This window comes from Engraulis encrasicolus, chromosome 2 (genome assembly GCF_034702125.1).
Source record: "Engraulis encrasicolus isolate BLACKSEA-1 chromosome 2, IST_EnEncr_1.0, whole genome shotgun sequence".
In the NCBI taxonomy this organism is placed as follows: Eukaryota; Metazoa; Chordata; class Actinopteri; order Clupeiformes; family Engraulidae; genus Engraulis; species Engraulis encrasicolus.
The window spans coordinates 1344263-1360000 of NC_085858.1; the positions used below are offsets into that span (position 1 = coordinate 1344263).

A 15738-nucleotide genomic window follows, 5' to 3' on the forward strand; every position below is an offset into this window, starting at 1 on the left:
AACAGTGTGTGATTCAAACTGTTAAGACATTTGGCATTTGAAACACATACATGAGGTGTAAATTTGTGAATGGTTGCTAACCTTTAGAAATTCCGTCAAAGCATTTGCAGACATGGTCCATCAAGGGGGCTCAAGAACGACCAGAGAGCTACCATCCAGCCATAAGGATATCTTGGTCATCTTCTCAGCTGCATTAATATAAAAAATATAAATAACACACAACATTAGTATGCATCTCCTATTGTCAGCATGAAATGCATAGCATGTTAGAAATATGACATTTCAAAAATACATGGATTGGCTTTGTGTGAATTTATTAACTTAAAACTCACCTCTTGCCACAGTGTTTATTTCTCTGAGGTACACCACACCAAAGGAATCACTCAATATAATCAGCCAGCTTCCATGTAAGATCCTTCAGCAATCTTCTCAGTCAACTGCAAAGCATGACAGCACAACACATGAACATGAGTATGCGTCTAAAAGTCTCTACAAGGCCTAATTATTACAAGATAATAAAGTATGAAAAATGATATCGCCACCATGATTTTACAATAGGCCTACAATATGAAACATCTATGAGACACATTTCTATACATATAAAATGTTTTTTTGTTTTGTTTTTTTAATCATTGAACATTTTCTCAAACGGATTGACCCCCACTGGCTCAAAGAATTCATAACAGTGTGAAAAGCTGGAGGGCAAAAGAGCAGATTATCTGTCTGGATATTTTACTCATCACTTGAAATGAAATCTGATGCAGCCTACTTGTTAAGACCTCTAAACCACCTACTAATAGATCCAAAAAGGATGCTCAAAGAAATCTAAATATTCATTGCAGCAACCATAGACAAATTAAGCATCTTTCATAAAGCCAAGAATTAAGCAGCCTACACATCTGTGTGTTCACTATTTCAAGAGAAATCTGGTAAAGTGAATGTCTATTTAAAGAAGTGCAAACACGATCTTATGGCTCTGGCAGTGATTTCTCCTCAGAGAAGAGGCACAGAATTGTAGGTCATTAACAGAATGAAACTAAACAGCACACTGTGTGCACAATTAGTATTACAAGTTCAGGGTGTGTTTCTTTGCCCACTTCATTTACACCACGAACAGGGAAAGGCACATGTGTTAAAACATACTTCAGATTAAGTGTATACAAAAGGAGTTTCTTTCTAACAGGAAAAGGCAGGCATATGGCTCCTTCAGACTTCTTAGCTAAAAGACTTTAGCTATACTCAGACTTTAGCTATACACTCCTTTATTATACTCAAAAGGTGTTCGTTTCTACTAATAACCAAAAACCAACAACAATAGATAATACCTACCTCAGGCTATTTCAAACATCCCTCCTCAAAGTGAACATGAATTAACCGTTTAGCTAGCTAATGCTGCTAGCGGACATTAAGCTAGCTCTTCATTCTGGCATGACTGTTTTGCCTTGGCGCTAAGCCTACAATATGAAATGGACATGTTGTATCTAAGCTTACTTCAGAGCAAAATTATATTCAAAATGAGTTTGTTTCTAACAAGAAACCAAAAATCAGTTGTGAACAATACCTCAGGCTACTTCAAACATCCCTCAACAAAGTTGACATGATTTAACCGTTAGACTTTAGCTAACTTTGCTAGCGGACCAGATATTACCCATTTTAGCTAGATGTTGCTAGCGGACTTTTAGCTACTTCTTGACTCTGGCATGGCTGTTTGGCACAACTGGACAAATTTTATAGCTACTTCAGAGCACATATATATTGTAAAGGAGTTCGTTTCTAACAAAAGTTAGAGGTTTCCAAGTCAGTAAGTTGTGAAATAACCTCTGGCAAAGTTATCATAGGAATACAGTAGTGGCCTTTCAGGACAGCATGTTAGCAGAGGTTTGGTCTGATGCCAAATTCGTTATTCAATGTAGGCCTACATTTAGCATTGTCTTAAAATTATGAATGAAACATCGAAAATAAATGAACTTACCTCACAAAGAGCTTGAATTTCACCAACATCTCAACTGTCTTCTCGGCACCATGGCGGACGTGGTCCAAGATTTTTTTTTACAAGTAGACGTACTTGAGGTTGAGTCCCGCCCCCTTTCATTAAACTGACATGTATCCAACAACTGGTGTGTGTACCCCCGGGTACAAATGTGTCCCAGGCGCGGAGTGGCCGTCGGGAGATCGGGGACTTGTCCCGGTGGGCCGCGGCCGTGAAACGTAATAATGCGGCCGCACTGCATTCCCAACCGGCCCTAAAGACTAGAGATGGTACTTACAGGCACAGACTTCCCACTTTCCACTTCCCTGTTCAGAAACTAAGCTGACTAGCCAGTAATTATACCGTATACCAGACGGCAATACCTCACTGACGGTGTCAAACAGTAACTTGGCCACACCCCTTCTCTACTGATAATTTTCATACACCGTAGATCGCGGAAGTTTACAAGATCTTAGTAACACAGTTTCGTTTTCAGTATTTGAAGAACCTGTGATATGTATATTGGTTACCAAAGGATGGAGATATGAATAAATTGTGATTTATTTTGCGATTTCCACACGACTGTTACAGTTTACAGTCTTTCCAGTCCTGATTCACTTGCTCTGTGGTTATTGACTTGGGTTACGAACAGACTCCACCAAGTGGTAAGGAAGATAACTGCACCTAACAGAAGCAAGATAACTGCACCTAACAGAAGCAATGGGTTTTGTTTTGATTTGTTAGACCACCAGTATATCTCCTTATAGTCGAAATAATATTATTATCATACATATATTTATATGTGGTACATTTAGGATGTAGCCTATGTCTGAAGAAATGGAACAAAATAATTACCACACAAGATTCTGATGTGACCAGTGCTGGGTGTGTAGGCTAATAAGCTGTGGATTAAAGTAGAGTGATTGCAAGAAACAAAGACATTTGCTGCGAGAAGACAGCGTTTTAAGGTAGGCCTACACCGTTTGGTTATACATTTTGTTGACTTATGGTTGTGGTTTGAAGTAGCTAAGTTTGGCTTATTTGCTGCATGGTGGGTTTATTGCACAATGTAGACAGACTTTTTGTAAGCTATAGGCTACTATACTATATTTTGTAAGCCTACTCTTCTAAAAATCCCCACACCCAAAACGTTGTGCCCATGCTCATCCTGTCTTCCTTAAACGATATTTCAATTTCAAACTGTCAAAATGACAGTGGAGTGCACATTTGCATGGAACAGTAGCGTGATGTAGCCTAACCTAGGCCTATGCTTTGGACTGTGATGATGGCTCCAGTGGTGTAGTCTACTTTTTGAAGTGGGTATACTGTATATTTGAGCATTTTTTGATGTGTGTATAGTCTACTGTATATATTTGTGCTATTGTAAATAATGGATCAATCAATTTTAAGTGGGTATACTGTAATCCCTGAAATTTTGAAATGGGTGCGTATACCTGCGTTTTACGTAGACTATACACTGGCTGTGCATTTCATCAAGGTGTAGGCTACAATTCTCCACTTCAGGTTGATATTTTGACAACACTAATGTCCACATGTAGTACGACTGCAGATTTCGTGGCTTTTGTCTTTTTGGTTAGGAAACCATGTTCGCTTTGTTTTTTTTTGTTTTTTAAAGAGGGCCGCCAAGGGGAAAATTCTCCCGGTGGGAAAAGGTGGGCCACTCCGCCCCTGATGTGTCCTCTACTGATGCATGTACCCTCTGAAGTACAATAGGGTATCTTAAGGGGTCTGTCCAGTACCCTTTGAGGTACAGAAAACTGAAAGGAACCATTTTGTACCTATAGATGGAGTATTGTACCTCCTGTGTACCCCTATTTTTCTCTGTGTAGTAGACTGGGGCAGGCCTTGTCAAATCAAGTCTTTATCGGATACATGTTGCGAGCATCTGTAGGTGATCTCAAAAAAATCTGTGCTCCTGGACACGGATGTTAAGGACACAAAATCTGTGTCCAGGAGCACGGATTTTGCCAGTTTTCCGTGCTCCTGGACACGGAATTGTTTTCCGTGCTCCTGGACACAGAATTGTTTTCTGTGATGGGCACATGGAAGTGCTTTCTATAGGCTATTACCACAGCACTGTGTTAACTCTATCATTACAAAATAGATACCAAATGCTAATCCTAAACAAAATAATGCTATAGCAATTTAAGTTGTGCCCTGACCAAAACATTCCCTAACCTTAACCTGTCATTAAAGACATATTTTTTAGAAATACCTTTTCCAGTTGGTTTCTAGGCTATCAAATTAATATAATGAATGAAAGAAAACTAGCTGTGCCCAGACCAAAACAATCCCTAACCTGTCAGTAAGATTTTTTTTTTTGTTTGAGAAAAAATATTTGAAATTAGAAAAATCCTGAGAAAACACAAGACTGGAAACATAGAGCTGTGGGAGTATAGAGAGAGCACTTCTGTGTGTCCATCACGGAAAATAATTCCGTGTCCAGGAGCACGGAATTTTGGCAAAATCCGTGCTCCTGGACACGGATTTTGTGTCGTTAACATCCGTGTCCAGGAGCACGGAATTTTTGGAGATCATGTTGCATTTCAAAGTAGGAGGTCAGAAACATCCCATCTCCCATCAATGGGAAATGCGGCATAAACACACACGCACGCACACACACACACACACACACACACACACACACACACACACACACACACACACACATAGCCTATAAGTCACTCACACAGAGAGACCTCAATCACAGAGACACATAGGCTTTTTTGGTCTAGAGCAGGGTTTCCCAAACTGGGGTGCGTGCATTAATGAACATAAGTAGTTTTTAATTGTATGGTGAATGCTGGAAGGGTCCATGAAGTGTAGTTTAATAGTAATAATACTAATAATACATTTTATTTTTGAGCGCCTTTCAAAATACCCAAGGACACTTTACAATCAAAAACAAATACATAACAGTAGAGAAAGTATAACAAAGCTTCAGTGAATTAACAATAGGAGAGTAATAAAAATGCAAGAATAAAATAGAAATAAAAGTAACTTACAATAAAATAAATGTTTTTTAAAATAAGAAAAAAGAAGTAGAATGCATTTGAAAAATAAAATAAAAAATGAGTGGGAAAAATAATGTGTAAAATAAAAAAAAAATAGACTGATAATTAAAATAAGTGGAAGTGCCTGTCAGTGAAGTTAAAAAGCAGAAGAGAAAAGGTGTGTCTTTAGCTTAGATTTGAAAGTAGATAGTGTAGAGCATTGACGAAGTGACAACTCCTATTGTAAAAAAAAAGACTAAGAGGATTTCCCCAAAACAACTGTGCAGTGAATGCGCAGTGAATCATACTTGCGTCGCCATCAGCACACCAAAATATTTGCCTAGGGGGTGCGCGAACCACACTGAAATGTACAAGGGGGTGCGCAGGGGAAAACGTTTGGGAACCGCTGGTCTAGAGCTAATGTTGCCTTCACCAGTTCGGGACCTCTCGAGACAGCTGACGACACTGCTCACATGACAATCGAGTTCTGGAGTTTGGCGCATGAACGCCACTGATCCCGGAACAATCGGGATTCATGCGTGTTTTGTTTTGATTCTCTTTTCTTTTTTTCACCTCACCTTGAACCTCCACACCCACGACATAGGCCTATAATTTTAGCTGAAGTAAGCTAAATTAAACAGCCAGAGACCAGCATTACTGACATATGTGCATCTGCAATTGAATGACATTGACTGGTGTTGTTGATAGTGATTACAAGATGATATTTTAGCATTTATGATACTGTTTACATGTCAGTTGCATGCATGGGCGCCATGTTGATGATGCGTGTGTCCTCACACAAAACACTAGCTCTGGAACTCGTTCTTCTATACTTCCGCCAGAGATCAACCTCGATAATTATCGATCTGACATTGCGTCACCAAATGTTCACTCCCACTTTCCCGAGGTTTTAGGTCGGCTTTCTGGGGATTCTCGATTTTTTGAACGAGCCATAACAACACCAAAGACTTCTGGCGGCGTCCAGAGCCGTGCGTCAGCCATACGTCATCATGTCGCGCTTGATGTAGTAAAAACAACATCACTGTGCGACCCCGTCTGCTGTACGTCGTACATCACAGAAATGGCGAGCGGCAAAAAGACTACTGTTATTTCATCTTTGGCCGATTATGTTGACTCTGACCAGGATAGTGACTCTGAAACAGATGAAACAGGTATGAATACGGTTGCTTCATGTAACCGTAAAGGAAATAGCACGTTTGTGCGCCTGGAAAGAGCATTTCAGGATGCCCACATTTAGTTACCCACTAGCATGGCTAGTTAGCATTACAAGAACATGTAAGTCTGATATCGCTCAAACTCATGGCATTTTTGACACATCGCGCATTCACTTGACGTCGGATGTGTTCTTTAACTTATTCATGCCTGTAATACACTTCATAATGCCGTTGCTTTTCTGGAACAGTTAAGCCAACCTCGGATTACGTAGCAGTAGGACTAGCTTCCCAGGGCCCGTACTGTATATAGCTAATCATAATTCACTCTTCTCAGAAGAACTGTCAGTTTTCTTGTTAATACCTTGTCTAATCTAAACGTCCCATATTCCGCTAGGGTAACTGCATTTAAACTGGCCTGCCTGTTGTATGTGCCGACACTGATTGTAAACATGAAGGTTGTTTTGTTTGTAGGAGTTGGCGGCGGGCTAGTCTCCTCTGTGTACAACGACGAAGACGTAAGCCGAATTGAAGACGGGGATGAAGGGGGGTCAGGAAACGAGGACAGCGATGACAGTTCCAGGAATTCGGTGAGGCATTTTGACTTGTGCCGTTGAAAACGGCAATTTATGTTTATGTTCCCCTGGCTACGGGAAGTGAAGAGATTCACGTTAGTATAAGTACGGGCAGGCTTTCCCTCTTTTAGCTCAGTAGAACGCATCCAGTAAGTGGATCAGCAAAACTACACAGGGCGCCATTGGGGAAATGTACCAATGTTGGGTGTTCTCTGTATGGCAAATGGAGCTCCATTGTGCAGGGCTGTAACCACCGGCCCCACGTATGGGCGTTGTCACAGAAGTGACCTGCTCTCCTCATCCTCCTCCATGACTGAGGTACGCTGAGTATGGTACCGTCCCGCCGCACTGCTCCATTGAGGCGCCATTGGGGGCTGCCCCCTTGCACGAGTGAGACATAAATGCAATGTCGTTGTGTGCCGTGAACACTTGTGTGCTGTGGAGTGCTGTCACAATGACAATGGGAGTTGGAGTTTCCCAGTTGGGCTTTGTCTTTCACTGCTGAGGCTTATTTTACCGGGCTCTGGCAGTCCTCCTGCCACCTTGAATAAAGGAGGTCTTAGCAAGTTCATTACTGGGTTGTAAACCCTTCTATGCACAAACACAAACAAGCTGCTGTTTATAAAGGGGGCACCAGTGAACTCTAGTGCCCGGGGGCTTAATATGGTCCTGTTCATGTTCTGGACAATACTGAGAAGCGCAGCAGACCTTCTTGCAGTTTACATTGATTTGCCGTCCTTGATGAGAAGCACTACCTGAGTGACTTCAGTGGGTTGATGAACATGCTTGATGGTTACTCCAAGGGCATTTCGGTTAGAAAATGACAAAGTGTACTGTAATTATTGCAATGTGAATCACAAATACAGTTCATCGACAACGACCATGATGTATCACTTGAATACCGCGCATCCAAGCCTTGTAAAAGACGGCGGTGATTCATCTCAACCTAGCCTCGCCTCGATGTCTGCACCGTTATGTGCCTCCGTTGTTGGCTTGCGCATTGCGCACCAATTCAGGTTTAACTTTTCTTGTTAATCACTTAACACTTGTGGTGTTAATAAAATCAAATCCTCGAAGAAAAACATGATGTTTTTGATGTATTTTTGTTATACAAGAGTATAGGGCATGGTGGGCTGTTTTTTAATATAAAAATGTTAATGGTTAACCGATTATTAATCATTAATTCTCCAGACGATCGACGAAGAAACTTTCACCGTATGCCCATCCCTAGGATACCACCTACTTAACCACTTTATGGGTGTTTTGGCAATTACCTCTCATTTTGCATGTTGTCTTTTCAAAATACACAGTAGTTGGTGAAATGAAATCACGATCAGTGTTGCTTTCTAATAACTGTGCAGGCTAATTTCTGACAATGTACAGCACTTTGGTCAGTTCTTGCTGTTTAAATGTGCTTTATAAATTAAACTTACTTACTAATTGCAGGTATCTGGTTGAATTGAAGTTGCATAGTTTCTTTCTTTCTTTCTTTCTTTCTTTCTTTCTTTCTTTCTTTCTTTCTTTCTTTCTTTCTTATGTGCAGTGTAACTAGTGTTTGTGGTAACATGGCCTCCTCTTGCAGTGATGATGTGCAGCAGAATGAAAGATGCCCGGTGCTGTTCACGTCACTTTGTTTACATTAGCTCAAATCTATGTGCAAGTCCAAGACAGGACCGGACAGAACAGGACACAGCGTAACAAGTATTAAGTAATAATTAAGTGATACAGTAATAATAAATAACATTTTGGAACATTTAATGATAAGAAATAATCTAAGACAAGAACAAGACAAGAAGTATAACTTGTAAAAGGGAAGTCACTTGCACTCTAACCTTCTTGGTGCTTCCAGTCCAGGGCGGTAGACAATGGACAGCAAACTGGTCCACTTCAGAAAGACTAGGCCTGGGATGACTGGAGCACTCAGATACTTTTCAGTTATCTTATTGTGGTGCGAACATAATGACTGACGTTTCGACGCGGTGTGCATCAAATACTACTACTACTAATAATAATAATGACAAATAAGTCTGAGGATGATTTATAAAGGAATTCAATAAAACAGATATTTAATATATATATATATATATATATACAGGGCTGTACATTAAGACCAATTGGTCGCATATTGAGCCTAAAATTTTGACTGTGCGAGAAAGAAAAATAAAACGGGCGCACCTGTACGAGTATGCATTCAACCCTTTCATTCGCATTTTGCTTCTGAGTTCGAGTGCATGATTGTGAGAGCTGCTCATTTTTTCCCCAGCCTGTCTGATAGACAGCATCAAACTCCATTGGGAACGCACTTCAAAAAAGACGGTCAATGTTGCTTGAATTCCGTGTTGGCTAAGATTGAGCCATCTCTGCTCCCGTAGCTCAGAAAAAAAAACAGAATCGCTTCGCACAGATCCCTGGTGCCAACAGTTACAAAGCGCGCATGCAGTCGGATGTTCTGTGCCAACACTTCTTACAGCTTTTCGAAATGGACTGCTGTTTAAAACGTTCAAATGCGGGAGTTTGCATTGCTAACAGGAAACCTCTTGGATCCGATAGTGAAATAGCCACTCGGTTTGCTAGCTCATGTGGTTTAACCCTATCCAGACTGGGGCGGGGACTAAAAGTGCCCGCACCAACTTTGATGTAGTATAATTCCTTAACGACTTAAGCTATGACTACGAAACTTGGTGACTTTTCCTAACATTTAGTTGGCTACAGTTTAGTACCAAAAGATTATGTTTATCCTTTTTGCCGTTGCCATGGCAACGGTTTTCTGACAGGTATGTCTGACCGAAAATCACTGATCTAAGTCTCATTATTGTTCCTTTTTCATATTTTGTTGTTATTTCCATTAGCATCAGACAGCTTTGTGAGCATTAAAGTGGTCTGAAGCATATAATCATTAAAATTTAAGTGCATTACCTAAATTTGATGGAAAATACATTATGGCGAGATTTTAGGTATTATAAACTGATGATGTCATAATGACGTCATAATACCAGATAATGACACAAAAATTATGTCATTCATAGATGTCCATATGTAGATCATCTCCCCAAAGTTTGGTGGTCATACCGTATTCCGTTCATGAGTTATGAGGGGGGGGGTCAAAAGAGCCCCCCCCCCCCCCGGCCCAGGAATGCCAAAAAAGCCCAGTCTGAATAGGGTTAAAGGACGTCGTTGTTTGAGCTGTTATGGCGTTTCCCAACCCGCTGTCTTCGCAAAAAATGCAATCGCAATCAAAGTAATCAAGTCAAAATATAGTTCGAGTAGCATTCACAAGTAGTGTGCAGTGCGCGCAAATTTAAAGTCTAGTTGGTCCAGTAGCTACCGGTGCTGTAGGCTATCAAAAAGAGCAGCCAACACAGTGAGATAATTTTGCTGCTCCCAGTTTCATTTCACACCGTTCCAACCCATGCGTTTGAGGAAACAAAAACTAGGCTATAATAAAGCCCGTTGGATTAACGTGTTGTAGGCTATGTTTAAGATTTAGTCAATCTAGTTCAGTAAGCATGTGATTTACATGCTTTTAATCACGAAGTTATAGCCTAATAATAATAATAACAATAATAATAACAATAATAATAATAGGCCTAATAATAGTAATAGTAATGGGAACTGTGATTTATGGCATATAGCCTAGCAGTGGTTCCCAACACTTTTTGCACTGGGACCATTTTATCCTGAACTTTTGGGGACCACATTTTTTTCACAACCAAAACCATGACTGAGCAAACTTGCTGGCTATAAAAAAAACTGTGGATATTTCTGACAGTATAAGACTACAATAGCTATGGATTGTTAATTAGTGATATATATTTATTGGTATTTTTTATTTCACACCTAGACATTTCAGGGGAGCCCATTGGAATTCCAGGTGACCCCATACCCCTGTGTTGGAAAAAAACACTGACATATAGCCTAGGCCATTGTGCATGAAGATGAAGAAACAAGCAATGAGCACAATAAGCACAGTATTTTACATAACCCCCCCCCCCCCCCCCCCCATAACAAAAGTGTCACGACATTTTTAGAGTGCTCCTAAATGTGTATCTGTGCTCCTAAAGTTTTATCCGTCCTCCTAAATTTTTTCATTTAGGAGTACCTGTGCTCCTAGTGAAAAAGCTTAACGTACAGCCCTGATATATATATATATACAGTCCCAGGAAAAAGTTTGTACACCTTTTGAAATTTCTTACTTTTTTGTCAAAATTGGTCATAAAACATGGTCTGATCTTCCCGGAAATCGCAAGAAGGAACAACCAGAGTCTGCTTTAACTAATTCAACCCAAACATTTACAAGTTTTCATATTTTCATTGGCCATAAGACGTAAACATTTACAGGACAGCAAGGCATAAGTAAGTACACCCTTGCATTCAATAGGTTTTAACCCTAAGTTAGTCGCAATAACCTCAACCAGATGTTTCATGTAGTTGCGGATGAGATTAACAAAACAATCTGGATGTATCTGGTCTCCCGCTTCTTTAGAAAACTGCCTCTCGTCAGCAAGGTTTGTGGGATGTCTGGAGTGCATAGCTTTCTTGACTTCATGTCATATAATCTCAATTGTTTTTTGTCAGGGCTTTGACTGGGCTATTCCAGAATTTGTATTTCATTATTATGACGCCATTCTAAAGTCGATTTGCTTCTGAAGTATGGGTTGTTGTCACATTTCAGCATCCATCCTCTTGTGTGCTTCAACTGTGTGACAGACTACCTCACTTTTTTCTGTAAAATATCTCAATAAACTTCTGAGTTCATTGTTCCACTGATAATAGCAAACTGAAAAGGGCCTGAGGCAGGAAGGTAGCCGCATATAATGATGCTCCCGCCACTATACTCAAAGGTGGAGATGATGTTTTGGTGAAGGTGTGGTTCTCCAGTTCTCCTCCAAACATGACATTGTGTGTTCCCCTGTACAATTCAACTTTGGTTTCAACGTTGGTCTACAGAATATTTTGCAGTAATTCTATGAAGCATATAAATGCTTTTTCGCAAACCTCAAAGGTGCAGCAACATTTTTTTGGACAGAAACCCCATTAATTTTAGATTGGCAGAATGAATCCCATTTTTAGCTATTCTTGGTTACATCTCCTCCTCCGAGTATGGTGGCGGGAGCATCATTATATGCGGCTACCTTGCTGCCTCAGGCCCTTGACAGTTTGCTATTATCAGTGGAACAATGAACTCAAGTTTATTGTGATATTTTACAGACAAAACGTGAGGTAGTCTGTCACACAGTTGAAGCACACAAGAGTATGAGTCCTGAAATGTGACAACAACCCATACTTTAGAAGCAAATCGACTTTAGAATGGATTCATAATAATGAAATACACATTCTGAAATAGTCCAGTCAAAGCCCTGACAAAAAACAATTGAGATTATATGGCATGAAGTCAAGAAAGCTATGCACTCCAGACATCCCACAAACCTTGCTGACGAGAGGCAGTTCTCTAAAGAAGAGGGAGACCAGATACAAACAGATTGTTTTGTTAATCTGATCTGCAACTACAGGACAAGTCTGGTTGATGATATTGCAACTAACTGAGGGTTAAAACCTACTCAATGCAAGGGTGTACTTACTTATGCCCTGCTCTCCTGTGAATGTTATGGCCTTATGACCAATAAAAATATGATAACATGTAAATGTTTGGGTTGAATTAATTAAAGCAGACTCTGATTGTTCCTTCTTGAGATTTCCGGGAAGATCAGACCATGTTTTATGATCAATTTTGACAGAAATGTAAGAAACTTCAAAGGGTGTACAAACTTTTTCCTGGGACTGTATATAGAGAGAGAGAGAGAGAGACTGATTTAAGTGTTGGTAGCTTATGCATGTTTTGTGCATGATCTCTATGTAATGTTATGTAGCGTGTACTATGTGTGCGCGTGTGATCTGATATTAGATATGTGACGATTACTTAGTCTAGCCTGTGTGTGTGTTGTGTGGCTTGGCATGTTGAGGGTCTGTTTGCAGTGCTACTGTCTGTCTCAAACTACTGTCGCGTTTGAATTGCACCATCCCTCAGGACCTGTCTGTCTGTCTCAACTAGTTTGACATGAGCCGTCTGTCTGTCTGTCTATCTGTCATATATTTCTTCGGACCACTTACTGTCTGTCCATCTGTCCATGTGTCGTTATTAGGATCTGTCTGTCCATCCGTCCATGTGTCCATATTAGGGTCTGTCTGTCCATCTGTCTGTCAGGGCCTGGAGCCTGTTTCTCCGAAGCATTGTTGCCAACCAGTTAGCAACTTACTAGGTTTAGCATGGGAAATGAATTGCAACCAAGTAAGTTGATAACTTAATTAGCAAAGATGTTGTCGAGAAACGCACCCCTGCATTGTGCTTTTATTGCACGCACTGACATTACTAACCCCTCCCCTCCAAAAGGAGAAGAATATATAGTACCCCCACCTTTGTCCTCATCCCTATGATGCGACATATACCCACTAATACCCCGAACGCCTCCCCTTCACCCACCCCACCACATTCCCCACCTCTACAATGCTGATTTAAACCCTACCCAAACCCCCACCCCCCTGTAACGGTGATATGGACCCCCCGTAATGATGATCTAACTAACCTCACCCACACCACTGTAACCCTGTGCAGAGAAGATCTAACCCCAACCATGAGGCCGAGTTAGCATTAACCCCCACCCTGCCTCTACGATGATGATTGATGACACACACACACACACACACACGTTACTCTGTGCAGTGATGCTTTAACCGCACCCCCACCTCTGTATCCTGTTACCCCATGCAGTGATGACTTACCCCCACCCGCACCCCCTGTAACCCCGTGCGTTCTTGTGTTTGTAGGATAAAGACGACTCGGACACTGGGGGCGATGCTGATGGCAGTCAGGTATTTGAAGCCCCCACCACTCCACTTAAATACCAACCCCACTCCACCCCCAAACCCACTCCCACTTCAATACCGCAGTCGTGTTTAGTTCCGGTTCTCTTCCAGGGGTTTGTTTCTCGAAAGCATAGTAGCTAGCCAGTTAGCAACTTAGGTAGTTGCCAATGGGAATTTGCATTGCCAACAACAAAGTAGCGAAGGTAGTTAGCAACTGTGGTTTCGAGAAATGCGCCCCAAGTCTGTGTCCCTCTCCCACAGCCATTGGCAGGACTGGCACCCTTGGACCCCTTGGACAGGCAGTGTGTCTCATGGACAGGCTGTGGGTTGTCATGGAGAAGCTGTTAGGAGGCCGGGCCAGCAGCCAGAGGTTTGCTGGTTCGATTCCCGACCCATACCTCTGTCACCATGACCAGGCCAGGCAGTCACTACCAGGGAGTGAATAATTAGCGCTCTTACACAGGTAGACGGAGAGGCAGGCAGGCACACAAGAGCGGGAGAGATGGACAGACTAGATATCGATTGACACTGATATACTGTCCTGTCTGTCTCTCCCTCTTTCTCTCTCGGTCATACAGTATAAGGCAGGGGTGGGGAACCTATGTCTCGAGAGCCATTTACGGCCCTTGAGGCCATCTTTTCCGGCCCCTAGTATAATTTTAATGTTATGCAGTTTCACATGAAATATGACATGTTTTATAAAGAAATCTTAAATTGCATTTTCAATACAATGAAGTTATATTTTCAGGGAACCTAGTGAGGGTGGGGTCTGTTGTAAAGGTGGCCGCCTTCAATATAGGCCTTAAGTGCCGGGGGAAATCCTGTTTTGTGTTCATTGAACGGCCCTTGGAGGACTTCAGAACATTTGAAGTGGCCCCTCAAATGACATTGGTACACCACCCCTAATATAAGGAGAAGCAGCAAGCAAGGGGAACTCACAGGCATGTATGCTGATGCAATAGCTAAAAGTTAATACTTTTACTGCATGCTATTCAAAAAAGAGTGCAGCCCAAGGCACAATGCTTACATTGTAAAGTATGTGATGAGGAATAGACATGAAATGATCTAGTTTGTGATTGTTCATGCCCGAGCCCCTAGATGGCGATCTTGGCTTTCCGTAGATGATCATTTCCCATTTCGACGTTCACCGGGTCTCTCTTACTAACAGCCACCAGTTCATTTAGTTTAAAAGTACGCCACTACACACGCATACCTATGTCACTCACTCACTCACTCACTCACTCACTCACTCACTCACATCTGCCACATAAACATGACTACCACCAGCATTGGAAAGTCATCTGTGTGTGTTTGTTGTAATCACGGGCCATAGGCAGGGAGGGCCACACCCTGTGTGTGTGTGTGCGTATGTGTGTGTGTGTGTGCGCTGATTAGAGCTGTTTGGTTTGGAACAAGTCATGCTGTACTCACTGCACTCCGAGGCCACTTCCACAGACAGACAGATAGACGGACAGAGCGACAGACGCAGACAGACAGGGAGGGAGGCAAAGGCAAACAGACATAGATTGACAGAAACAGCATTTTCAGCTTCTGTGTTCTCCCATATTTTCTTCCTCTCTCCTCCTCTTCTCCACCTCTCTCCTCTTCTCCACCTCTCTCCTCCTCTCTTCTTCCAGCTGTCTCCAAGCTCCAAGCTGTCTTCTCTACTCTACTCTTCTCTTCTCCCATCCTCTACTCTGAGCCACCCTCTCTCTCCCTCTCCCTCTCCCAGCTCTGGTATCTCCCTCTTCTGATCCTGTTTCTACATTTGTCACCCAGACTCCACTCCACACCACAGCACAGGCTCCCATTTCCTGTCCTTCTTACTCATTTTCTTTCCATCTCTCTCTCTCTCTCTCTCTCTCTCTCTCTCTCTCTCTCTCTCTCTCTCTCTCTCTCTCTCTCTCTCTCTCCTCTCTCTCTCTCTCTCTCTCTCTCTCTCTCTCTCTCTCTCTCTCTCTCTCTCTCTCTCTCTCTCTCTCTCTCTCTCTCTAAGGGCAGCGGACAACAGAATAACACGCATGAGGGAGGAGAGGAAAGGAGAGAGGGAGTGAGAGTTCAACTTAAGAGGAAAGAGGTGGGGAGAAGGTTTAGTGGAGGGATTGAGTCTTGGAATGAGAGAGAGAGAGAGAGGATAAATGGTTTGA

The 15738-nt window shown here is 41.9% G+C and overlaps 1 protein-coding gene and 1 long non-coding RNA gene across 3 annotated transcripts in view; one reads left to right on the top strand and one right to left on the bottom strand.

Moving 5' to 3' along the window:
* On the bottom strand, positions 1-2046 carry LOC134459853 (uncharacterized). Its single transcript, XR_010036888.1, has 3 exons — positions 1973-2046; positions 333-437; positions 1-188 (listed from the first exon to the last, which is right to left on the bottom strand). It is a non-coding gene; the product is annotated as an uncharacterized LOC134459853 (long non-coding RNA).
* A 3970-nt stretch (positions 2047-6016) lies between these two features.
* sap30bp (SAP30 binding protein) overlaps positions 6017-15738 on the top strand; it is a 39231-nt gene continuing 29509 nt past the window's right edge. The window contains exons 1-3 of one of the 2 annotated variants that reach the window (XM_063219443.1): positions 6017-6155; positions 6630-6745; positions 13553-13597. In XM_063219443.1, the coding sequence (XP_063075513.1) occupies positions 6065-6155; positions 6630-6745; positions 13553-13597 (252 nt within the window). In that variant the 5' untranslated portion in view covers positions 6017-6064. The remainder of the gene's footprint in view (positions 6156-6629; positions 6746-13552; positions 13598-15738) is intronic. The other variant, XM_063219453.1, reaches the window with a different exon arrangement.